Source organism: Gopherus evgoodei, chromosome 3 (genome assembly GCF_007399415.2).
Source record: "Gopherus evgoodei ecotype Sinaloan lineage chromosome 3, rGopEvg1_v1.p, whole genome shotgun sequence".
Lineage (NCBI taxonomy): Eukaryota > Metazoa > Chordata > Testudines > Testudinidae > Gopherus > Gopherus evgoodei.
Window position 1 is genome coordinate 126,808,736 of NC_044324.1, and position 25,957 is coordinate 126,834,692.

The 25,957-nt window shown below is 38.7% G+C and overlaps 1 protein-coding gene across 4 annotated transcripts in view; it reads right to left on the reverse strand.

Moving 5' to 3' along the window:
• Positions 1–8,277: 8,277 nt before the first annotated feature.
• The window catches only part of RGS17 (regulator of G protein signaling 17), an 89,125-nt gene continuing 71,445 nt past the window's right edge, over positions 8,278–25,957 (reverse strand). For 2 of the 4 annotated variants that reach the window (XM_030556613.1, XM_030556610.1), the window contains exons 3-5: positions 14,835–14,924; positions 12,643–12,877; positions 8,278–8,480 (exon numbers count right to left, since the gene is read on the reverse strand). In XM_030556613.1, coding sequence (XP_030412473.1) covers positions 8,292–8,480; positions 12,643–12,877; positions 14,835–14,924 — 514 coding nt within the window. In that variant the 3' untranslated portion in view covers positions 8,278–8,291. Of the gene's footprint in view, positions 8,481–12,642; positions 12,878–14,834; positions 14,925–16,708; positions 16,718–25,957 lie in introns of those variants that run through there. The other 2 variants (XM_030556612.1, XM_030556611.1) reach the window with 2 other exon arrangements.

Consider the following 25,957-nt stretch of genomic DNA (forward strand, 5'->3'; position numbering starts at 1 on the left):
TCTGTACAGTTCCTAGGTAAACATCCCTACAGCCCCTATACATCCTTACAACCCCTGCACTGCTCCTAGCTATACATTGCTACAGCCCTTATACATCCCTAGGTCCCCTGTGCGTTTCCTAGCTATACATCCCTACAACCCCTGTACATCCCACAGCCCCTGCTTTCCTCCTAGCTATAAATTCCTACAGTCCCTATATGTCCCTACAGCCCCTGCGCCCCTCCTTGCTGTACGTCCCTACAGCCCCTGTGCCCCTGATAGCTATACATCTCTACAACCTCTGTACCTCAGGTAGTTATATACCCCTACAGCCCCTGTACGCCTCCTAGCTATGCCTCCCTACAGCCTTTGTGCCCTTCCTAGCTATGCCTCCCTACACCTCGTGTCCTTCCTATCTATACACCCCTACATGTCCCTATGGCCCCTGTGCCCCTCCTAGCTATACATCCCTACAGCCCCTGTGCCTCTCCTCGCTATACATCCCTACAGTCCCTGTGCCCATCCTAGCTATACATTCCTACAGCCTCTGCACCCTTCCTAGCTATGCATCCCTACAGCCCCGTGGCCTTCCTAGCTATGCATCCCTACAGCCCCTGTACCTTGTGTTGTTACACATCCCTACAGCCCGTATACATCTCTACAGCCCCTGTACCCCTCCTAGCTATACCTCCCTACAGCCCCGGTGTCCTTCCTATCTATGCATCCCTACAGCCCCTGTACCTCGTGTAGTTATACATCCCTACAGCCTGTCTCCCCCAGTTATACATTCCTATACATTCCTGCAGCCTCTGTACTCCTGCTAGCTATGCATCTCTACAGCCCATATCCCTCCTAGATGTATATCCCTGTAGCCCCTGTACATCCCTATGTATATCCCTTCTTTACCTCTCTCTCTTAACATCCCTCCTCCTATACTTTGTCACAGCCCCTACTCTCCACTTCTCTATAGATTGCTAAAGCCCCTGTACACTTTCCTCCCCTACATCCCCTCTTCACCTCTCCCTCCTACATCTCTACAGCCCCTCCAGTTTCTCCACAAACCATATTTGGTTCAATATTAGTGCAAGCTTCCATCAACTGCCCACCAATATGTCCACAGTCCTGACCTTGAAGCCCTACATCTATGGGATAATGACCGTTCATTCTCCATTCCTTCTGAATTTTTGTCTTTTATGCGGAGACTGACAACAAGAGTACCCATTGTGGCAGTGATTTTGACATGTGACTTTTACCCACTGAGAAATAGATTGAACCATTTCTTTACTAAAGTACATCTTCACATACATACATGAGCTGTCAAATGTTGTTTCAGTAAGGTAACTGTATCATCTCATTGTCTCTAATGCTTAACGCTGATGCACTCAAAGGTAGTGTGAAGGCTGCTAGAACTCCACAGCCAAGCTTACTCTGTTAGTAGACTTTTAAGGCTAGAAGGGATCATAATGATCATCTAGCCTGACCTGCATAGCACTGGCTGCGGAATTTACTCAAATGCTGCCACACCACTTGCATACTGATGGCAGGACCACCATCTGAGTCTACCCTTCTATGAATAATGATGGGGAGCTTTTGTGCATGTACAGAGGTTGACTCTGGAAGTAGCAGGGAGGATTTCTTCCCAGGATGAACTGCACAAGAACACACCTTGACTGAAGATAAGATATGCCATCCTATTCTCTCCCTCTCCCCAATCAGCACTAGCTATTTTTTCCTTGTAAAGGCATTCTTTTCTCCTTTAGGGGCAAGCTCAGGGATCTAACCCACTCCCTTTCTTCCGTTTTGTTGCTGTTCCATATGGTTAACAGTGGGAACCTCCATTATTCCAGCATACAAAGGGAAACATCTGAGGGACAGGGATCTTATTTTCTCAAACTCCTATGACTTAGATATATGATGGACACTGTAGATGAGCCCAAGCACAAAAGCCCAGATCCTCCAAGGTAGTTAGGCAGCTAACTCCCATTGATTTCAGGGAGTTAGGTACCTACATACTTCATGGATCTGAAACTAAAAACACTGGATTCCACACCTGCTCAGACCTGGGTCACTTCAGCCCCATACTCACATCAGAGCAACTATCCTCAAAATAAGGGCTTGTCAATATTGAAGAGTTTTAACAGTTATTCCAGTATAATCCTATGTTTACAGATTTTCAGGTATAAAAATTTTTGTGTTTGTTTTGTTTAGTTTAAACCCCTTCCTGAGCAACATAAGCTAACATGAAAAAGACATACTGGAATAAGAGTCAACAATGATGTTTAGACTGGTATAACTATATTTGTTTAAATTCATACCTTAAATTATTTTAAAAAAGGATAAATAAGGCCCAAGTCAGTTTACTGAGGTGCTGATAAACATATGTGTGAAGTGTTTGTAATCCTATGTAAAAGCTGTACCAGGATTGGGCTTTTGTTATGTATAATTTCAGAGTTCTCAGCCACTCCTCCTACTATAAGGAGTCCTCAAAAATATAGTGTTGAAGGAACATCCTTAAAATAGTTTAGGCATCTTTGCATATGTATCCTGTAGTTACAGCAGATGCAAAAATCAAACATTCAAAGTAAAAGCAGAACTAAAATGTTTTGTAAGAAAGAGATAAGGGCAATTTTCAAGAATTATTTCAGTCAAAGCTTAGTGGATAGGGACGTCAGTTTCTAAAACACGTCTGCTAAATACATTTTAGTGCTCAGTTGAATTAGAAATATAAAAGCTATACAAAGAGGTCATTTAGTAGGCTGTGGTTTGATAAAAGATTGTGAGATAACTTTATTTTTGCTGTCTGGTATTCTCAGTTCATCCCTTCTGATATCTCCTTGTGTGCAAACAGTTTGCAATGAAGGCACTTTCTTTTGGATGACATCAGAAGTAAGACTCTCAGCTAAACTCAAAACATAAGTAGTTTAAAGAATATACTTTATTATGTTATAAAAAGTGCAATTATCCATAAAATTGTGTTAAGCAATAATCTTATAGTACAGCCATTGGAAGGAATCAAATCAAAGTATTCTGTTTTTCCTTTCATATTCACATCTTAAATTAACAGAAATAAATAAGCATACTTTACAACTAAATTAACAGACACCTGTAGAGTAACAGTAAATTCTCCCAAGCTTACATTAGTGAGTTGTCAATTTCAAAAGATTTATTTAAAAAAAAAGTTAATGTAATGCATATTCATGTAAAGTTGCCAAAACAGTCAGAAATGAAAACTTGTAATGCAGATCAATTTTGGAAGTCCACAGGAAATACATTCAACATGAGAAGATGGTTTGTGGATATTAAAATGAATGGGTGATCAAAAATGGTAATTCTGCAATGTTTAGAAAACCATTTTCAGCAGGTCTGTCACTGTATACAATTGGATTGACAAAATACATTGTAACAGCAATATTTTTAAAAGAAGAAAATTACACTTAGAGGATACGCAGTGAATTTACAGTCTTTGAAGTTAGTCTGGCATTAAGAAATAGCCTAAAGCACTGCCTCTGAAATCTTATTCATGTATGCAAAGCTTCTTTGTGATCCACTGGTACCTGTCAGTGGAGTTCACTGAAGTATGATGGATAATTTAATACAGTAAGCATCATTGTCAAAGGGAGAAAAGAAAAATGATGAAGCTTTATGGATTTCATAGGACCAAATACTTGAGTTCCTTGAATGTTAGTAGTTATGAATTTCATAAATTCTGTGTATAATTAACATGCTTTGTGACAAATAGTCAAAAGCCAGGAAATTTAGAGTACAGGATGATTTAGTGTAAATTAAAGCTTGTAAGGGAAAAAGCCAGCATGAATTAATGACTTACTGTCAGCAGTTGAATTATCTGGCTTGTATCACAATTTTAAATTGTAGGGAAAGTTTTTGTACTGAGATCTTAGTTTATGGGACCAGTAGGGTCAAATTCTGGCTCCAGGCATTAAGCTAGCATACTTGTTTCCCAAGTTTGCAAACAGTATTAATGTGAGTCCAAACAGTGATAGATTTTGGTACCACAATGCACTGTCCTCCCACCGCTCACAGATTACTCTTGTTATTGGCAGAAGTATGCAGAATGGAGTTGAAGCTCTGTCAGTGGGCATACATATTAAAAACACAGGTCTCCTAAGCCCCACATTGGGGTTGGAAGCCAGAGAGGAACAAGCAAGTTGAAACTGACATTTTGGTTATCCATCTATGTAAAGTCTAAATCCACTCAGTCACTGGGTTCCATCAGCAGGATGCCTGCTGTGGGTCCTTGGCTGCAAGGAGAAGGTTTACAGCCATTGATGCTGCAGGCCTTACTCCTTGTGGGACAGGATTCTGATTCAAAGGCCATTGAAGAAAATAGTCTTAACAATTTCAGTGGGCTTTGAATCAAGCCTCTGCAAACAAGCCTTCTAGGAAGCTCTTACTGTAATTTAAAGTTGCTGTCCCCTCTATGGCCCCCCAGCCTGATGTATGGCAACAATTATATCCACTTGCTCTCCCAGGGAGAGCATCCCCCTCCATAGCACCTGCCTGTGAAGGTAGGTGCAATCTGTAGACATCCTATGCTGGGGGAGAAAATATGACTCCAAGTCAGAATTTGGACCATATTTATTAAACCTGAAAAATGGGGATAGCTTCCTGCATTCTGTTGTCTTAGAGCACAAAACAACTATGCATGTGAGTAATTTAAACAGAACCATTTATTGGCTTCAATAAGACTATTTGGGCAACCCTAAGTTACTCACGTGGTCCCCAAGTCAGCAAAGCCCGTGTTTAGTTTCTTTGAAACCAATGGGATTTAGGCATATGCCTAAATGCTTTGCTTATTCAGTGCCATGCACAGGTGTCTGCAGGATTAGGCCCTATGATGTATGTGCATTTAAGCTTATTTTTTTCTTATTTAAAGCTTATGTTTATATTTTGAACTTGCATTTCAGTTTTTCATGAGACCAGAAGTGGCACAGTGTATACATATGTTATTCCAGTCTATAGCATAAGCATATTGGGCAGTTTAAAAATTTTATTGTACATTATATGTAAAAGTAAATCAGTTTTCAAGTTTAATAGTGTGGCTGTTTACATTTTTTTCAAAATACTGTACCAAAAGCAATGAGATTGTGTTATGATCTAATTTGTTGTCAATATCAATTTCAGAAATTTAAACAGTTTGAGATATCCAATAAGTTGACATGGACTGTAATTGACTATTCATATAATTTTGAAAACACTAATTATTGAAATTTATATTAACAGTAATTATATTAATATTTACTCCTTGGAAGCAAGATTCTATGTCATAAATAATCGTAAGTTTATAAATCCCTGAAAATAGGGGATTTAGAACATAATCTCATTGCAATATTACACTGAAGACCTATGCAGTATTTCTTAAAATAATGTAACAGTTTCCGGATATAGATTTCTGAAATACCTGTACTAGAAACCAACATGTATTTTAGGGCCCTTTAGTTAGAAGTGTCCTAAAAAGGATGAACTGTCTGTTTTGACAAGACATCTACTTGTCTAAAGTATCTTATAAAGATAGCTTTTTGCTAGCAGGTCACCATCAAATGGTAACATCAAGAATATTCAAGTCTACATTTTTAAAGGCTTATACGTGCAGTATTGTCTTATTACACATTGTCTAGTTGTTCGCACCAAAATGCATTGTGCCTCAAACACTAGCAAACCTAAAATCATGCCATATAAATATATACATATATGATGCTATATCTGTACAGTACCATAGTAAATATCATTCTAACTAAATGGCACAGTAGATATGCAGGACCAAATTTAATTCTAATTAAGAAAAAGCATCTTAAATTAATTTTTAAAATTGTATTTCACAGTAGAAGGAGGCAATTCTTCCTTGTTGAATTCCATCCCCTCCTTCAGGAAGAAAAGTTTTGTAAACATCATAGCTATTACTCTACCAATATAATTGAATATTTTATTCATAATAGCTATTACTCTACCAATATAATTGAATATTTTATTCATAATGGTAAATAGCTAACCAACATGAATAAAGTATGTCATAACACAACAACACTTTCAAACAAAACAGGTATTTATTAAAAGAAACGTTTATAAATATGTCTTGCATTTTAAACTACATTTTCATAAACAACAATATTTAAAAGTGCTGAATATAGTAGGATAGTCAGCAACGCCACTGTAAACAGAATTTTGTTTTCTGCCTTGCAGAATTTGTTTAAAATCCCATTTTGTCATACACTACAACATTTAAAATATTTGCATAGGGAATAAAGAATAGCCCTTTTAATAATCTCCTGAATTCTATACAAATTACAAAACCAAATGAGTTTAAGAAACAATTCTTCAGATTGTTCATATTCATCCAGAAAAAGCACACAGGTTTCAAGTAAAAATGATAATTTTAAAAAAATTCCCCAAACCAGCTATTTGAAACATATTCTATAAATAAACAAATAATAATAATAAATGTGAGTGAGAGGTAGTAAAATAAAGGGGAAAAAAAACCCAGAAAATAAACTAATCTCGAAATCCTGCAAGTTATTCCATACAAGCAGATCCCTGTGCCTGTATGAGTCACATTGACTTCAATAGGGCTGTGCACAGAGGTCGGCCCATCAGAAGTAATTTACAGACCGAGGGAAAGGGCTCAACATTTCAGGGCCAGATTCTGCTCCATTACAAAATGGTAAAATCTGTCAACTCCAAAGTTAATGGAGTTACTCCATATTTCTATGGGTGTAAGGGAGAAGACTCTTGCCTTTCTCTAAGCCTTAGTATAAGGACAATGTTCCCAGCAATAAGGACATTTTAAACTTTTATTCAAAACCATTCTATCATTTATCTTTCAAGATAGTTTGCAGGGGATGCTAGCACTCAGAATATAGTTCTGTGTACTTTAAGCATGAAGATGGTGTTTTGTAAGTTACAAGTTATGGTATCTTTAAACATCAAAGTGCATATCAAAATAGGACAATTTAAAAAAAAAAAAAGGCCAAGCCAGACACCTGCAAAAAGTAGCCTGCCAGCAAGGCGATTTGAGCACTGTGCTGCCTTCTTAGTTCTGATTGTACTGGGCCATTAATATTCAGAATTTTTTACCCAAGAAAGACACCTGTTAACTTCAACAGTGTTGCCTGGGTAAGGAGTATAAAATCACAGGCCCTTGAACATTAATCTCCACAACCCCTTGTTTTCAAGGAGTTTTTCAAAATCAGAGACAGCAAGCTGTGATAAGTCTTCCTTAGCCCCTCTCCCCCTTTGTAAAATATTACTTTAAAAAAAAACAAACAAACCATCTTTTCACTGGATTTCTCTTTAAAAGAAAAATATCTTACAGGACTGATGCAATTCATCAAAATGCTCTAAAATGCTCTAAAATGCTACATGTAGGCAATCTTTTATTAAATTTCTTTATTCAAAAACTAAATTATAAACTATTTTTTTTTTTGCTGAAGTACATAACATTAGACAACAGTGTTAGAACTGGATCACCAGTCTTTAATAAATCAATTACAGTATCTGACATCTGAAGTGTACATTGAAAATCTTTGTTCTTATAACAGTTAAACAATATCAGCGCATAAATTGTGTCACCCAGACATGGATCCCTTTAAGTGGTTTGTGCTTCTTTTTTTTTTTATCATTGCAAATGCTAATGAAAATGCCAGTTTTGGCAGTGAACAACCAGAGGAATCCCCACTTTGATTTATTTTAAATAAACAGTGATAAATAGCTCTTTTTCCTATACAGAATTATTGGCTTCAAAAAGTCAGTGTATTGTACTCAGTAGAGCATGTTGAATAATGCTACACATGAAAAATTGGCTTTTTTCTATGTTAGTGATGTTAAAAAAAATGCAAGCCCCTTCCTGGTTTGCTGCAATTATTTCTATGTACCATAAGACTGTATTGCACAAAAAAGTTCTTAAATACAGATATAATTTATGTTATTGAATTAAATATTGCAACAACTAAGTGATATGTGAAGCAATTTTATCTTGCACATGCAGTGTGAAAATACACAAGGAGACTGTTCATAAAACTACAAATACATCATTGCAATCTTGACTGCCGTTAAGTGAAAGGAGTGTGAAACAAATGTATTTTGGCAAATCCATTGTTCCCTCCCCCGCAAACTCAAGTAAGGAGGACCTTGGTAAAAATGTAGACAGAGACCATCATATGTATTTGTTTTCTTCACAGTAGCCTGAGTAGTGCTAAACTGTAGTTCTCCAGGAACTCAGCGCCAGATGTTATTAAACTACTTTTATTCCCTCCCACCCACCCCAAAAAAACCCAAATTATTTCATCCAAAAATTAGAACTAAGTTTCAGAAGTAGAGCCTACAGTACTTTCGATGAGAGACTTGTACATCTGAGAGTTCAAAAACCTTGGGAAAGAGTCTCTGTGCATTAAGGTATATATCTGAAGTTGGGCATCTTCATACATGTGAGGACTGGGATCCAACAAGTTTCTGTTGATCACTTCTCGCACCCGAGAATCAAGACTAACCTGAAGAGAATAGAAAGAGATGTCTGTTAAACAACAGATTTGGAAAGGGCCGTATAAATATCTATATTTCATAGATCTTCTCTGCCTCCACCCGCCACCTCCGCCCCCAAAAAAAGAAGAATCCACAGAGTACTAAGAGCTCAGTTTCCTTTTGTCAATTATATTTTTTGTGTACTTGGCTTCTTCAAAAGTCCATTTTATACAAGTATGGGCAAAACTACAACTGCATTGGTCTTTGTGTTCACATTAGGTACTATGAGAAAAAAGATGCCACTATATTACAGCAAAAATGCAGGGCAATTAAAGCTATACATTAACATGGATCTCTCCATATACATTTCATTTTACTTTGATCATTTTCTCAGCTTTTCCAAACTTAAACATATTCCTCCTGGGAAATACTGAATGACTCATTAATTGGCTGAAATGCTTTCTCCTAGTTGCTTTTTTTCAGTCTTCTGAAATTTTCTGCTTACTGTACCATGGTTGTTGGGTTTTTTGTTTTATTTTTAACACTATACTTACTAGTCACAGATTGCCAAAAGTTTTTTTTTTTAATTGTTGTGCTAATGTTGCTATTAGTCTTAAGTTTCATTTTTTTTCTTCCATTCAAGGTCTTTTAGATTCTAGTAATTTCCTCTTTTAGGCAATTTTATATTCATATTTAACTTGGTAGCAATTTTGAAATTTCCACTTGAATTTCTGGCCTTATATTCCTTTTGTAATGAACTCTGACATCTAGGAAGGACAGAGGCACATTGCCCCTGATGTTCTACTAAAACATAAGATTCATATCAGATTAAGTAAAATATGACTGCAATGGGGAAAACTAAATGGGTCTAGTTAGGAAAATATTAGTTGTGAAGAAAAAAGATAGAGCATTGATATGGAAGAGCCAAGAACAATTTGTTGCTTTGATCCTTCTGTTTGAGCCACACAACGAACTTCGATGGGTCTATGCTATTTAGATCAGCTGAGGATCTGGCTCTATATATCTGCACTTACCCCATATTAAAAAATATATATATTGTCCAAATATATTTAGTCCATATAAACCCAAAAGCAATAGAGACATCCTGATGTTAGAGGAACGTTAAAGGTGCATGGTTAAGCATTAAAAAAAATCAGGAATGAATATTGCGTATGCATTGCAATAAAGTCTTTACATATATAATCAAATACCATATTGAAATAGTTAAGATAACATGCAAGTTTTCTCTACAGCCTTACGAGCTACATGTAGCATCCTGTATTTTTTCCATTCTTGTATGCTTGTACTATTGTCATAATAGTCTAATACATCTTTATTGGCTTAGTCTTTGTATAGAGTAAGTCCACTTCTCCAAGATGCATTCTATAGTGTAATCATTTATTAGTCACAAGGCACTATTATGATGCCAATTTAACTGCAAATATCACATTCCTAGCAAGTTTTTCTATGACTTTTTTATATTTACTCTGTAGAATATTTTGTGTCTTGTTTATTGTGTACTTTCATATAAATGGCTGTTGTGAACTCTGTCCTATCATGCACACAGCACTGTGTGATTCAACATGCATCGCTAAAGCTGTAGACAAGATAGTGTATTGTATTATAGTACTGAAGAAGCAGCTGCAAGGGGAAGTATTGCAACCTTGGAACTTGCTTGGGGCAGATTTCAACTCCTGACCAACTGTACTTCGCTATCCTAGACTTGAAATTCTTAGCTTTAAGTGATTTCTCTTGGGTGATTTGCCTTTGAGTACATGAAGTTAACAGAGTTAGGCTCTCATTTTATGCAGCTAGCAGATTCATTCTCTTTGTTAGAGAAAGTGGCATCAAGTAGTCCTTATTAAGATATTTGCTGGTGAGTGTTCTGGTGAAAATTGGTTGACTTTATGGAATTTAAAAAGAGTCACCTTTCACACCTGTAGTCTATTTTGACTAAAATTTTCTCAATGACCCTGTAAAGTGTGCAGGCAAAGATGACTTCAGTTTATATGCATAACTGAGTGCTTGTTGTGACATTCCATATCTTGGGGGAGCACCCTGCATCCCTATGTTCATCCTTATAATATGATTGCATGGTATCCAATGCAAAGTTTGTCATGTCAGGTGTCTTCAGAAGGCTCATGAGGCACTGAGCATTGTTGTTATAGTAATGTTATAGGTTGTAATTTCACGTTTATAGTTATGAGGCTGAAAATGTGTCCTCATGGCTTAAAACAAGCCCGGGCAAAACTCTCCAGGAACAGAGGGGCAGTTTGCACCTCATCAGGGCATGTATAGGACAAACCCAGCCCAGCCTCACAGGAACACGGGACACTGGCTTAGGCAGCAACAAAGGACCTGTTGGACTCTTGAGTGAGTCAGCCCCCTTCCCCTGGTCAGTCAGGGACTATGATGAGGTAATGCTCACCTGATCCTGAAGGGGTGGGCAAAGCCAAGAGGGAAGAAAGAACATGATAAAAGGGAAAGACGTTTGCCATGCTCTTCCTCTCTCTTCCACCTCCATCTACAGACACCACACCAAGCGACTGAAGCGCTGATCAAAAGGGAGAGCCTGGCTGAAGAGCAAACAGCCAGCCTGTGGTGAGAAGCATCTAAGTTTGTAAAAGTACTGAAAGTGTTAAGATCAGCTTACAATGCATTTTGCTTTTTATTTCATTTGACCAAATCCAATTTGTTGTGCTTTGACTTATAATCACCTAAAATCTATATTTTGTAGTTAATAATTTGTTTATTTATTCTGCCCGAAACAGTGCGTTTGATTTGAAGCGTGTCAGAGATTCCCCTTGGGATAACAAGCCTGGTACATATCAATTTGTTTGTTAAATTGACAAAATCATATAAGCTTGCAGTGTCCAGTGGGCATAACTGGACACTGGAAGATGGAGATTCCTAGGGTTGTGTCTGGGACCAGAGATATTGGCTAGTGTCATTCGGTTGCACAATCCAAGGAGCAGCTTACATGCCAGAGGCTGTGAGTGAACAGCCCAGGAGCGGGGGTTCTCACAGCAGAGGAGGGTAAGGCTGGCTCCCAGAGTCGAGGATTGGAGTGCCCTAGCAGATCATTGGTCCAGATAACACCAGGGGAATGTCACACTGGTCTACAAAGCTTTTGCACTAAAGTGGTTTGTAAACAGCTATAGTTCAGACAAACCCACAGCAACATAGGGAAAAGGATGCATAGTGGCCGGGGAAAAGATTCCCAGCTCACATGCCTCTGGCTAAGTGGTTTCAAGAGGTCTCCTGCTTGCCTCTTAAGATCTACAGTAATGACAGGAGATGATTTGGGATAGCCATTGAAACTGAAGGGAATCTGCATGGAAAACTTTATGTACATTGAGCATGAAATTTGGTACTACTTTTGAGCTATTAAGCATGATGAAACTAGAATGCTACAGCAGTCCTAATAGCTGGAGAGAGCTGTGGGCTATATGATGGCTTAGAAAGCCATCTGAGTATTAATAAGTGAAAGAGAAAAACATTATTAGCTTACTACAGTGGTATCGCTCAAAAGCAACATAGCATACTAAAAGACAGAAGAAAGGCAAGATAATGACAATGGAAACTATTACCTCTTGAGACCATCCTGGAGAATAAATGTATAGGGCCAAGTCCTCAGCTGGTATAAATCAATATAGCTCCATTGGTTTAGAGCTAGAATGGATTACAAAAGCTTAGGATCTTGTCCAAAGTGTAGGGAAAGTAAAGGAACTAATTGTACTTGACATGATCCAAGCATTTATCTAAAATATTGAGAACAAACCAACCCCAACAGTGATTGCAGGACATCACTCCACACACAACTTTTTAAGTATTATAAGGGATTATTCATTGGGATGTCACAGTTGTTGATAGGCACCACGTCCTCAAGTCGTCTTCCCTGGCTTACTCCCTATCACTAAAAGGAACTTTCCGCTACAAAAGCAGAAAACAACATACATCTGTTGGCCTTGTGATCACTGAGCCTTGCTTCATTACTCAGAGATTTGAGAAGGTGGAGTGAATGATGCCAAATGCCCCCAACCCTGGCCCCTTTTCATTGGCTGGAGAGCCTCAGTGTGAAGAATCTGTCTGACCTAGTAAGTCAGGTATGTTTTCTGACCCCGCCACATGAACCTGCAGCACTGCCATCCTTGATTACACCGAATGAAAGTTTAGTATTTCCAGCTTTACCTCTTTTGGTGAAAGTATAGAAATATAATCTTCATATATAAGCCTCGCCTTTTCTTCAATAACTTTCTTGTTCTGTTCCTTCTTTAGGTCTTCACATGCAAGCCAGAAAAGCAGGTTCTCTTCGCTGTACTCCGTTCGAAGAAACTCTCTGAAAAGGTTCCTACCAGCTGGTGTTTTCATCATCTTGTCAAAATTCTGAGCCCAAGACATAATTTCATCTGCAGTAGGGTTTTGGCTGCAAAAAGAAAGTATCATTAGAATATGCTTCTGTTTTTGTAACTGTTTACATACATTGGGCCAAATTCTCCTTAGTTACACTGTAGTCAAGAACTAATGAAAACAATGGGGCTTCATTCATAACTATAGAGTTTTGCATGGTGTTCACTTTTGTGTTCATAATCCTGATACCAATTAAATTTGTTTTATTTTAAGAGGCAGGGTACCTTGGTTTTCTATTGATTTTCCACTAAGATTATTTGTTACCCATAAAACTCAAGAATAAAGTGACATACTGCAAAGACACAGCAGAATTTAATTACTGCCTCTGTTCTTAAAGGAGATTGGATTCTGAATGGTTGATAATGGATTCTCTTTCAAGGCTGGTTTAGATGACATCTGATGTCACTGCTTGCTTCTGAAGATGCTAGGCCAATCAGGTGCATCTGCATTATTTGGTTCAGTAGGATTGAGAAGAACAAAGAGGCCCTTGGCAGCCAAGAGCATACTAATGAGGCCCAACAAAATACCAATTGAGAGATATTTTAAATTAGCATATGTCTCTAGTACCTAAGAGCTGCTAAGTTTCCCTTTGTTTGGTGCTACTGATCTGAATGATGATCTATTAACATATGATTTGATGGGTAACACCAGATGCTACTGGCAAAATTGGATACAGAAGAAGGGGGGAAAAACCCAATCCATTTCCACTTTTAGAAGAAAGCTATCCCCTGTTTGTTATACTTTAAGCACTGGATAGGAGATCAGAAGACTACATTGTTTAATATGTAAATGATAAACTTGAGGGTTAAGTCGTTCAAGTTATTTAACTACTATTAAATTTAACACTGGGTACTCATTCTGTCCTTCCTGCATGCTGGAAGCCTCTGTAGTGTTTAAGAGCTATTGAATATACATGTCACACAATAAGCAGTGTTCAACCATATGTCTAGTGCTCAAATCCATTTAATCAACATTTATTTTACAAGCAATACAGGATATACAAGTTATTTAATATTTATACTTCCAGAAAGCTGTCCTGAGCAAAATGGATATAACTTTTTAGTTAACTAATACAGACTCCATATTTTCTGTTTTGTCAGTCAGTGATAATTTCTTGGACTCAGAGGCCTGGATTCTCTTCTCAGAATGGTGAAAATAAGAAGCAACTCCACTGAAGCTAAAGGAGTTTGTGGCATGGATACATGCAGTGTCCACAAGACAGCACTTCCAGGAAGTTCAGAAATAGAAGTAGGATACAGTGTCTGGAATTTATTCAGAGTTTTGGGATTGAGTAGGGCATTGAATCTGGTTTCATTCATTAAGTTCCTTTTTTGTAACCATTAACTCATTGCTCTAAAACTGGCCCCTCCTTGCTTCATGAATATTACAGTCTGATGAAGATATCTAAGCAAGATGGCACTATGCCCCAGAATTACATTAATTTAAGAAGAGAATAATAAGCAGAATCTCAAGTTCAGAAAGTTAAGGCTAAAATCCTTTCTCCAGCATTTATTCCAAATAACTCAGCTGGATGCTAGGGAATTTTGCAGAGACAAGGAGAAAAAATTCCACTCCCCAAAGTCTCAGAACAGTAGCAGTTGCACTCAAAGTTGGAGCAACAACTGCATGACCCCTGAATTTGTGTATATGGAAGGAGGGCCAGAAGATAAGTAGTGACAGTTCCTCTAGTCCCATCTTCTCTCCTCCCCACATGTTTGGGCAACAACATTTCACAACTGTATTTAAACAGTTATTTTTGTAGGTAAGATAGGACTTGGAATGCCTTTACTTGCGTTTCATCATCATGTCTGATTTTACTGCCTTTTATCCAAAGAAGGGAACATCAGATAACTTCCTAGAAGTCTCAGATCAAGTGAGATTTTGATATTACTCACTGACAAGTTAAAAATACAGACATTTGATTTACTGGATACCTATTGTGAGCACTGGAAGATTTAACATGACAAACTTACCATTCCTCTATGACCTGGATACTCTCCATTTTGGTTGTATGTGTTGGCCTTCCTGCATTGTCCCCTCTATCTTCATTCCTAACAGTGAGGCTGCAATGTAGTACAACACTTTATTTTGTCTAGAGAAAGTTAATTTAAAATAATGACTATAGCAATGCTCCAATGTATGGAGTATGTATATATAGAGAGCTACATTTGCCAAAGTGATTTCACTCCAGCCTCTAAATATGAACCGTGTTTTGGGAGAGTTTTTCAGTCACAAATTTTTGCATGCCCCCAAACTCAGATTAGGAAGTACAGATGCTATTTCCATATGCAATTTACTACAAGTTCATAGTTGTGCACCCAAAAACTGCCATAAATTTAGAGATCACTTTTGGAAAGATTGCCTTAAGTGAAGTCAGAATAATACTGGTAACAAGTAAGAGGAAAGGAAGAAGGGAAAAAAAGAGAGAGAGGGAGACTTTATTGGGTACTTACAAAAATCCCCCAGCAATGCTGGGGATTCATTCATTCTTTGAGGAACAAAATTTCCCCCACATTAAGATTATGCTGTGTGGTTTCAATTACAAGATTTAGCATGTAGCTGTCCCATAGAATTCCTTCCCTCTTTAACCAAATTTGTGAGGACTCCTGGACACATTACTTTGAAAGCTGACTTTTATTTTAGTGTACTGCCAACTTAGCAAATATTGTGCTAAATGGATTGCACTTCATTAAGTGGTAAGCCATTCTGTCCATATGACAAGTACTATTAGTTTTTCATACCGATAAAACTCATTGGTTTTTCAGTAGAAAGACTTCCATTAGCCTTATGTAACTAGGAGCTGAAAGAAGAATTACTTTCCTTTTCTAAAATAAATAAATAAATACAAACATCTTCAAAGCTAGGTGAAAATGTAAAAAAAAAAATCTGCAAATATTTGTTTCTGTTTTGAATCCTATTTGCTTCATTTATCTTTGCTTTCTATAAATATTCTAGCAGGTGAAATTACTAGCGGGAACATTTACATCAGGGATCGGCAACCTTCGGCCTGCAGCCCGCCAGGGTAAGACTTCTGGCGGGCCGGGCCGGTTTGTTTACCTGTAGCATCCACAGGTTTGGCAGATCGCGGCTCCCACTGGCCACAGTTCATTGTTCCAGGTCAATGGGGGCTGCGGGAAGCGGCGCGGGCCAAGGGATGTGCTGTCCGCTGCTTCTCGCAGCCCCCATTGGCCTGGAACAGCGAACCGTGGCCAGTAGGAGTCATGATCGGCCGAACATGCGGATACACAGATAAACAAACCGGCCTGGCCCACCAGGGTACTTACCCTGGTGAGCCACGTGCCAAAGGTTGCTAATCTCTGATTTACAAAAACAGAATTAATTGAATACTGGAAGATGCTTACAGGAAGCAAATTTTGTATGGCATCAATATTTGCATGGGAAATCTAATTGTAAGAGTTAGGCTTGGGAACTGGAACATACCACGTGAACAGTCTGTCCAATGGAAAAAAACCACAACCAATATAGCTCAGATTTTGAATATCAAATATTCACAATGCCCCTGATCATCTTATGTAGTTGCAAGTATAAAAAGTTGAAATAGTTTTTCCCTCTTCGATTGAGTGGAGTACCTTCCACTCACATTGAAAGAGAAATCCAACTCAGAGTCACTCTAACTGTAAATAAGGTTTCCCTCCACCCCTTCACTCAGGTGTGCTATCAACACTTTTATCATCAGTTTGGCAGAGCGTATGGTGAACTCAAGGGCTCTTTTAAAAATCCACAATTTAAAATCCAAAATATTGCAGATTACATATTAAGACTTAAACATTACAAAGATATACACTTTCAAACAAAGCTGCTTGAAATCAGTTGCTTCTTCACTTACCCGCCAAGACCTGAGTTCAGGCCCTTGGTTCTGCTTCCCCTGTTACAGCGTAGAAATGCAGCTCCTGTGCTGCTTAAGGTGTTAGGATGTCATCAACTGCTGCAGGAGAAACAACACATCCTGAACTCTGGGGTTGGCAGGTAAAAAGCCTTTTCCATCTCCTTTTGACCCATTTCCTGTCAATCTATAAAGGGAGCACCCACCGAAGCCAACGGGCGTTCCATGTATAGAACAAGAACAGAATATGGACCATCCACTTTTTACATCTTGTAATCTTTAAGTCCACATGTGTAACTGCTTAGGGTCAGTTTGTACCTGGTTAGAGCACAATGATTAATTTGAGGGGGAGGGGGAGAAGATGTCACAAGAAGCCTCCCTCCCTCTGTCATGGCCCCTACACTCCTCTAGATACAGGGACTTCAGTGCCCCTGTGGTCACAAGTCCCTCCATGGAGGAGATACAGAAAGGCAACCGGCAGCTCCCAGCTGACCCCACTGGTTGGTGTAGGGTAGGAGCACAAAAGAATAGCACAACAGATGTGCTCTCCCTTGTGCTTCTGTGAAGGATTGTACCCAAGGCACAATCCCTCCCAAAGCTCCCCCTGGGACAATACACCTTTGCATCACAGACACAATCCTGCTTGCTAGGTACAGCAAGCTCTTATTCATTTATGATTGCAAACAGTTTTTTAAAAATAGTTAAAGCATTATGATTCACCACATCCTACTCATCTTATTCATGCAGTTTTAATGGGAGTGCTCACGTGATGGGAAAGACGAGGAAGATTCAACCCAAAGAGAATGAAATGACCCGTCTTTTTTCTTCTGTGATGTGAGCAGCAGTTAAACTGCACTGAACTCATCAGCCTGCCTCAGGGCTGAGCCACTGCAAGCCACCCACACCCCAGGATTTTTATGGGGCTCCAGGTTTCTCGGCCGAGAGGTGTACAATTGTACTGTTAGTTTAAGTAGATATTTGGGGTCAAATGCTACTTGCTTTGCTCATGCAAAGCTTCTGCTGAAGTATGAGAATCAGGACTGGCTGCTGAAGTTGGAAAAACATGAATAGGGTAGTGAGTTTGAAAAAGAAATAGGAAACTAGACACCAAAGCTGTTGTTTATCAGAGCAGTAACTGGGACAGGAGCTCTATATTTTGCTTTGTTAAGAGCTTTGGTATACATCTAGGTAGAAGGTTAAAGAAGGACCAAGAATATTTTGTCATCTGAGATTTTGTAGATTGTGCTAGTGTGATGGTATCAAGTACACAACTGGCACTAATTCGTTCACCTCATTGTTAATAAATGAAGTTCAATGACTGAATTAGTCATTATTAGAATTAAAATTAGAATTACTATTAGAATTAGCCTTGGAAAGCTCAGAAAACTCTGACGGGTTGATATGGTCAGTTGGAACAATTTCTCAAATTCAATTACTTTAGTGAGAGATGGGCTAAGTTCACAGTAGTTGTTGAATGACATTTTGCATTACATTTCTGGCTGCCTTGGTTTGAATGATTTTAGTACAGTCCAACTTGATTTTCTGCATTTGACAGAAGGTTAGTGTTTCATCAGACATATGACATCTTCTTGATGTGAAGGCAACTTTCATTTGAACAAATGAGTTAATGTCACACAGAGTAGCTCTCTGTTTTTTCACTCCAGAAACTGGTTCACTTTCATTTAAAAAAATAACACATTTGCATAAAGTTATTGAGATCTACCAATTCCCCACAAAAAGAGTCTATTTTCAGCCATGTAATGAAATGTAAAGAACTCTGAATGCCAAGCAGTTTTTCATTTTGAGATGAATATTTTGAATACATCTAATTGTAGTGAAACCATTTGAGGCAAGATATTCAAATCTGGGTGTTATGGCTGTACCTACAGAAACATGAATAACTGTGAGCCCAATACCAGTTTTCTACTTTTCATTACTTGTTACCTTCATTAACAATATTGCATTGATATCGGCTATGTTGCAACTTTTGTGATAATGTAAAAATAAAATAAAAACATTAATTTCTCTCTTTTTATGGAAATCAAGCAGTCGAGCGGAACCTGAAAACCTCAAGTTAAGATAGATGCAGTAGTCTGCGTTGGAAACAAGTTGCAAGCAAGTTGTGTTATGGAAAACTAAACAAACAGGATAAAACTCAGTTTTACCAAGTGATTGAAAGCTTTTAGGAAGAGAAAGTGTGTCCTTCGGAAGGTTTCAGGCACAGTGAAACAATAGTAAGCTGATCCACAGTCGGACCATAAATCAGTGGATAGTGCCCTTATAGTGTACTGTACTTATTCAAATACATCCAGCTAACTTCCCTGAAAAAAAGTGTAGTCTATAGACACAGATTCTACATGCTAAAGTTGCATCAGAAATAATAAAGCCTTGAAGTGGATAGGTCTGGAGTGCATAGGGGCATAGTGAGGAATGAAAAGTGCAGCCACTTAATGGATTTTAGTTCCAGTTCATTGCGAGGTTGTGCTCCATGCCTATTTTTTGTTCTTGTTTTATTGTTCTGAAGAGAATACTAAAAACATTACAACAGGGCCAAATGGGGTGACTTTGTTCTTGCTTTCAATACAGCATGAGCTTCCAGCTTTCTGCAATAGCTATAGCCATCTTACCAACTGCAAATAATATTATTGAAAGAATAATCCATGTTTTCATTTGGAACTTCATGACCATAGGATCTAAACATCTGACTAATTAGATGTACAAATTCAAATTTAAAATAAATGTACAGATTCAAATGCAATCAAATACCAAGTTAAATTTGCTCAGAATTCCTTGTCAATGATTTTGGATCAGCTGTTGGGGATCCTGATGTTTCAGATGTACAACATTTAACTTTTTAAGATACTACTCTCTCTTCATCTCTATGTTCAGCAATTAAATATTTGTCCTGTCAAGTAATTATTTTACTAGGCCAATATTGCAAGTCAATAGTTTTTGTACCTCACAATGCACTGAGCAGAGATAGCAAAAGAGCCTAAGTAATCTAGGAGCACAAACTCCACTGAAAGTCCCCAAAGCTCTTTTGATAATTCCACCCAGTTCTTTCAGCCACTCAAAAAGTTCCAGAATGTCCTTACAGTGACACTTTTGTCCTCCTGCTAGTCTGAAACAATGTAAGTAATTTACATTTGGGACCTGATCCTTTATGCTCTGGGAATCCAGTAGTCTTGTGGACTTCAGCTGGTGCATCAGGAGCCAGATTCTAATCTCAGTTACACTGGTCTAAATACAGTGAGGTCAGTGATGTTACAGCAAATTTACACAGGTGTAACTAAGAGAACTATTACTATGTTATTGTAACCAGGTGATTAGGCTGATGTCCTATCCATGCTGTCATCAGTTAGTATTTATACAAGCATGATCTCAGTTATTATCTCCAAACCATTAAGGCATTTTTCAAATCACTACATACTCATCAATGCACATTCTATACCTCTATCAACATAAAATAAGGAAGCTATTAAAACCCTTTCCCTGTTGTCATTCAGTATGCTGCAGGGTATATGGAAAGTAGAAGTAAAACTAAGCATAGTCTAGTGCAGTGGTAGGCAAACTGCGGCCCATGTGCTGCATGCAGCCTGTCATAAACATACAGCTACGGGTAGCATAAAATCCCTTTGTACCCTGTAAAGGGTCAATTTCTCTTTTATCTGTAAAGGGTTAAGAAGCTCAGATAACCTGGGTGGCATCTGACCAAAAGGACCAATAAGGAGAGAAGATCCTTTCAGATCTGTGGGGGAAGGTTTTTTGTCTGTGCCTCTTGGAGCCAGCCAGGAAACAGGACAGGGAAATTACATCTCCTTAAGCATATCTGAACTAAGCATCTAATATTGCAGAAATAGTAAGTAATAGGAAAGAAATGCGTTAGGTTATCTTTTGTTTTAGCTTGTGAATTTTCCCTGTGCTAAGAGGGAAGTTTATCCCTGTTTTTATAACTTTACATTTTGCCTAGAGGGGAATCTTCCGTGTTTTTGAGTCTTTTGTTATTCTGTAAAGTACTTACCATCCTGATTTTACAGAGGTGAATCTTTTACCTTTTCTTTAATTAAAATTCTTCTTTTAAGAACCCAATTGATTTTTCATTGTTCTTAAGATCCAAGGGTTTGGCTCTGTGTTCACCTGTACCAATTGGGGAGGATATTATTCTCAAGCTTCCCCAGGAAAGGGGGTGAAGGGACTTGGGGGGATATTTGGGAAAGGTAGGCTCCAAGTGGCCCTCCCTGCATGTTTGTTTTAATCACTTGGTGGTGGCAGCGACACTAAGGCAAGGAAGGAATTTGTGCCCTGGGGAAGTTTTTAACCTAAGTTGGTAAAAATAAGTTTAGGGGGTCTTTCATGTGGGTCTTCACATCTGTACCCCAGAGTTCAGAGTGGGGAAGGAACCCTGACATGGCCCATCAGGGTAATCTGACTGCAGACCACAAGACTTTTGCTGACATTGACCGTCTACAAGCATGGCTCCCTGCAGCTCCCAGTGGCCACAGTTCGCTGTTCCCAGCCAATGGGAGCTGTGGGAAGTGGCAAGGCCACAGGGACGTCCTGGCTGCAGCTTCCCGCAGCTCCCATTGGCTGGGAACGGCGATCTGCAGCCACTGGGAGCTGCGGGGGGCCATGCCTGCAGACAGTCAAGGTCAGCAAAATGTCTTGTGGTCCGCAATCAGATTACCTGATGGGCCGCATGCAGCACGTGGGCCGCAGGTTGCGCACTATTGGTCTAGTGGGAAAAACGCTGGAATGTTGGGAATTTTGTATTTTATTATCAGTTCTGCAACCTTGGGCAAAATCCTATCACTACTTTGCACCTGTTTCCATCCCATCCTTTGTGTTGTATGTTTCGATTGTAGGCTTTTCATGGCAGGGACCATCTCTTACTATGCATTTGTATAAGTAGTGAAATGGGGCCTTGATCTTGGTGGGGTGTCTGGGAACTACTGTAATAAAACCAACAAATTTATCCTCAGCGTGGCCTAAGGACCAGATGAAGTCGATGGAACTTGCATGCATCTAAGGACAGAATTTGGCTCTAAAACTAGAAATCAGTGTTGTATACATTTAGTATCAAGAATAATGTATATTTTCAGCTAAACTTACTGGAGGCTGACATACATTCTCACATGTTTCTCTGTAACCTGTTTGTTCTCAGGAAGTGTCTGTTTCACTGGGTTTATAATTCATAGTATTCACAGACACTTCCTGCTGCTGGGAAGTCTAATTATCACAGAATTAAGAGACTGGGGAAAAAAGACAGTTAGGTCATAGATACATATATTTTAAAGACAGATGGGACCATTGTGATAATTTAGTCTGACCTCCTATATAACACAGACCAGGAATTAATTTCCACTTCCAATCCAATAACTGTGGTTGAACTAGGGCATATCTGTTAGAAAAAAAATCCAATTTTAATTACAAAAATCACAGCAATAGAGAATATAACACAACCCTTGCTATGTTCTCCAATGGTTAGTTACCCTCACTGTTAAAAATATTACATCTTATTTCTAGTTTGATTTTTTCTAGTTTCAGCTTCCAGCCGGAGGATCTTCTTATATCTTTGTCCTCCAGTTAGTTACTAGCTCCTGCATTGGCAGGGAGATTAAGAACTATGCCCTGTAGTAAGCATCAGTGATGGAATGGTCATCCCCAAATCAAGACAAAGCTGAATACATCTCACAAGAGACTAGGGGGCTGTCATAAACAGATGGTTAAGGGTTAATGTCTCTTTTACCTGTAAAGGGTTAAGAAGCTCAGTAAATCTGGCTGACACCTGACCAGAGAACCAATAGGGGGACAAGATACTTTCAAATCTTGTTGGAGGGAAGTCTTTGTTTGTGCTTTTTGTGTTGTTCGTTGTTCGCTCTTGGGGCTAAGAGGGACCAGACGTACACCCAGGCTTTCCCAATCTTTCTGAATCAGTCTTTCATGTTTCAAAATTGTAAGTAATAGCCAGGCAAGGCGGATTAGTCTTATGTTTGTTTTCTTAACTTGTAAATGTGTCTTTTTGCTGGAACGATTTTTACCTCTGTTTGCTGTAACTTTGAATCTAAGGCGGGGGGAGGGGAGTCCCTCTGGTCTAAATGAATCTGAATACCCTGTAAAGCATTTTCCATCCTGATTTTACAGAGATAATTTTTACCTTTTCTTTCTTTAATTAAAAGCTTTCTTTTTACTAACCTGATTGATCTTTCCTTATTTTAAAATCCAAGGGGTTGAGTCTGAACTCACCAGGGATTGGTGGGGGCTGGAAAAGAGGTGGGATGGTTAATTCCTCCTTGTTTTAAGATCCAAGGAGTTTGGGTCTGGGTTCTCCAGGGAAGGTTTTGGGGGAACAGAAAGTGTGCCAGATGCTAAATTCTGGCTGGTGGCAGCATACCAGATTTAAGCTAGTAATTAAGCTTAAAAGTGTTCATGCAGGTCCCCACTTTTTGTCCCCTAAAGTTCAAAGTGGGGGAAAAACCTTGACGGGGCAGATTCTGAAGCCCTTGAATTAGAGATTAATGTAGTGCCATGATAATGCAGTGCATATGAGCAGATGACCATAGGCTTTTTTTTTGTACAGTAGAAAAGAGAATGAATAAGTTGTCTGGCACCTTACTTGTAAGTCAGCTGGAAGTTTTGAGTCATAGGCCAGTGAAAACTGGACTGGACAATGTTTATTCAGGAGCAGAGAAGCATGACAATGTTGCTCTATTATATGAAAAGATCACTGAAATACTAGTAAAATCCATTGTCAAAGCTGTATAACTATGAATGATACAGCCAAGCAACCGCCAAGCTATGTTATACAGAACCTAGGTAGTCAATAAACCTCTCTCCTACTTCCCTATTTATGTTTGCCAAAAATAAACTTATCTGCTTGAGATTTCACACACTCAATCTTATACAGCGATAGATTTTTTTCCTTTTGAAAATGTGAGGCCATAAGGAGAATACCAGTATTAGGTTTAATTAATTTAATATTTTCCGAACTTTTTTGGCTTGCCTCAGTTCCCAAGACCTAGAGACTCCACGTTTATTTGATCTTCACAAGAACTGGTGCTAGTTTTTTGGGTATAGAGGGGTTTCTCAGCAAGATATAGAAATTAAAATTAGTTCATGCATGCACTTTGGGCTCTGCAGTATTAAATCCTCATGCTGGCTTTTATGGGACTCATGAAGTTTGCAGCAGCTGAATGCCAACTCTCTGTATCATGCACCACGCATTTCTTTAGAACTCTGCATGGTGCAGCTACTTTGGTGCCAGCCTCAGAAAGCTCATGTTAGAGCAGTTCATATTCTCTTCTAATCTAGGTGATGCATGTAGAGATACTTCTCAGAACCTGACCCTGTTTTCAGTTGCCTATAACTTTGTAAACTTTAACCATTCAAGCTGAAGTTTTCTATTCTGAGTGTCTGCCTCACACTGACTTTTCCTGGAAAGTTTCAGAAAAAAACAGTTTCTCCAAATAATTATAAGGAAAAATATATATTTGCTCATGTTAAAAAAAATCCTATAACTGTTTCATTGAGCAGTTCTAGCATCTCCATACATTGAAGCAGGGACTAGAAGTTCAGCGGGTTGTTGATGGTAGGAAATTTCTCTGGTGTCAGGGATGTGCCTTTTGCGTTCTGAAAATACACCCTCTTTGGGGCAAATTGTGAGCATCTGAAAATTTAAGTTCAGGCATGCTCAGTAAAGACTTGTTAAGAGCTCAGCAGCTAAATTTTCTGGAAGGTCTGTATGCACTGAGCATGATCCAGCTCCTCACAGATCCCACTTGCCAACCAGACTGTGTATGCGCCATCCTGGGCTGAGCAGGTCTTTTCCTGTAGTTGCTGCTCTGGAGACTGCAAAAAAAATCTGCTGCATTTTAATACAAGAACTCTGAAAACTAAACTAGGAAACTGCACTCAATCACTAGGAGAACAGCTGAACAAAGCATTTTTAAAAATAAAGTGTCATGTATTTCACTCCTGATCAGTTATTTTTGCTTAATTCTTCTCAAGAAGGTCTCTTTACAGGTTATATGTTTAAGCTGTTCAGCTTCTTCCCTCTTAATATGAGGTGACCAGTCAGTATACTACCCCTTAATGCACATTCAAGGGTCAAACACTGATGTCCATGATCAAATTGGTCTGTGGCTTGTTGTAGTTTTATATATGTATGTTTTGTCTTGCACAATCACTAGTGTATTATTCAAAAAGGTTTGTTAGCCACATGCTAGAAGACAGCAATTCAGACAGTGAAATATGTATGAACATGCACATCACCATGAACAGGCAAGTCAGTCTTCAGCTTGCAGTTAAGAGTCTCCATGATTTTTAGAAAAGTTTTATAACCTTTAAAGGTTACCTCCTACTAGGCAAAACCTAGCTGGTAGCTTGAGGCAGGTTTCATTGTATTAGCATGCAATTAGTTTTGGCTCATATTCCATGAGCAAGCTCTCATATAATTTGACATACTCTTCTTTTCCCATTGAGGAAAGTGAGAGATTGGCAATTGGCTTCAAGGAGAGTAGGATCATGCCTTTTATTTCTACATGCCAAACTGAAGTATGTTCTCTATTGGATAGTTCCTCACCTTAACAGAACCTACAAAAGTAAGAAGTTTTGTTGAATTGTCTTCCTAAACCTGGGGGTAGGGAGGGGTAATGTGGTCCTGCATGAGATTCTGCAAGTCTTTCAATAAACTAGCTACGATGGAATGAATAGAGGAGAGAGTTTTAGCCTTTATTGTCCATTTCCTTGGTTTAGACAGTGTTTTAGTTTTAATATGAAGTGGTGCTGGTACTGTATATTTGCTATTGCAGTATTCAATCTATGTACTTCTATATAATATGAGTTTAATAAGAGTGTAGGGAAGAATATATTTCTCTGTACATTCATATGCATTTTCCTAATGAGATAACAGAAATCTATATTACAAGAAACTCTGGTTTTAAGTGGAACCTTTCATACTCTCAGCATCTCAAATCCATTAAGATGTCATTAGATGCTGGTGACGCTGCTGCCATGGAGGCAGACACAGCAAACATTATGCACCAAGCTGCAGTTAGCAGCCTTAATATTAGACTGTATTTTACGGAAGGAACTTTGATCAATACTCTGAAATTCTATCCTGTCCCACCTCAACTCTGAATGAGCAGTGGAATCTTTCTGCTGCCAAGATAGCCAAAGATGTGGAAAAGGGACCCCGCCCCTTTCTCTGCAGTATGGCACCTCTAAACTCAAATTAGTACCATGCTGTCAGGTATG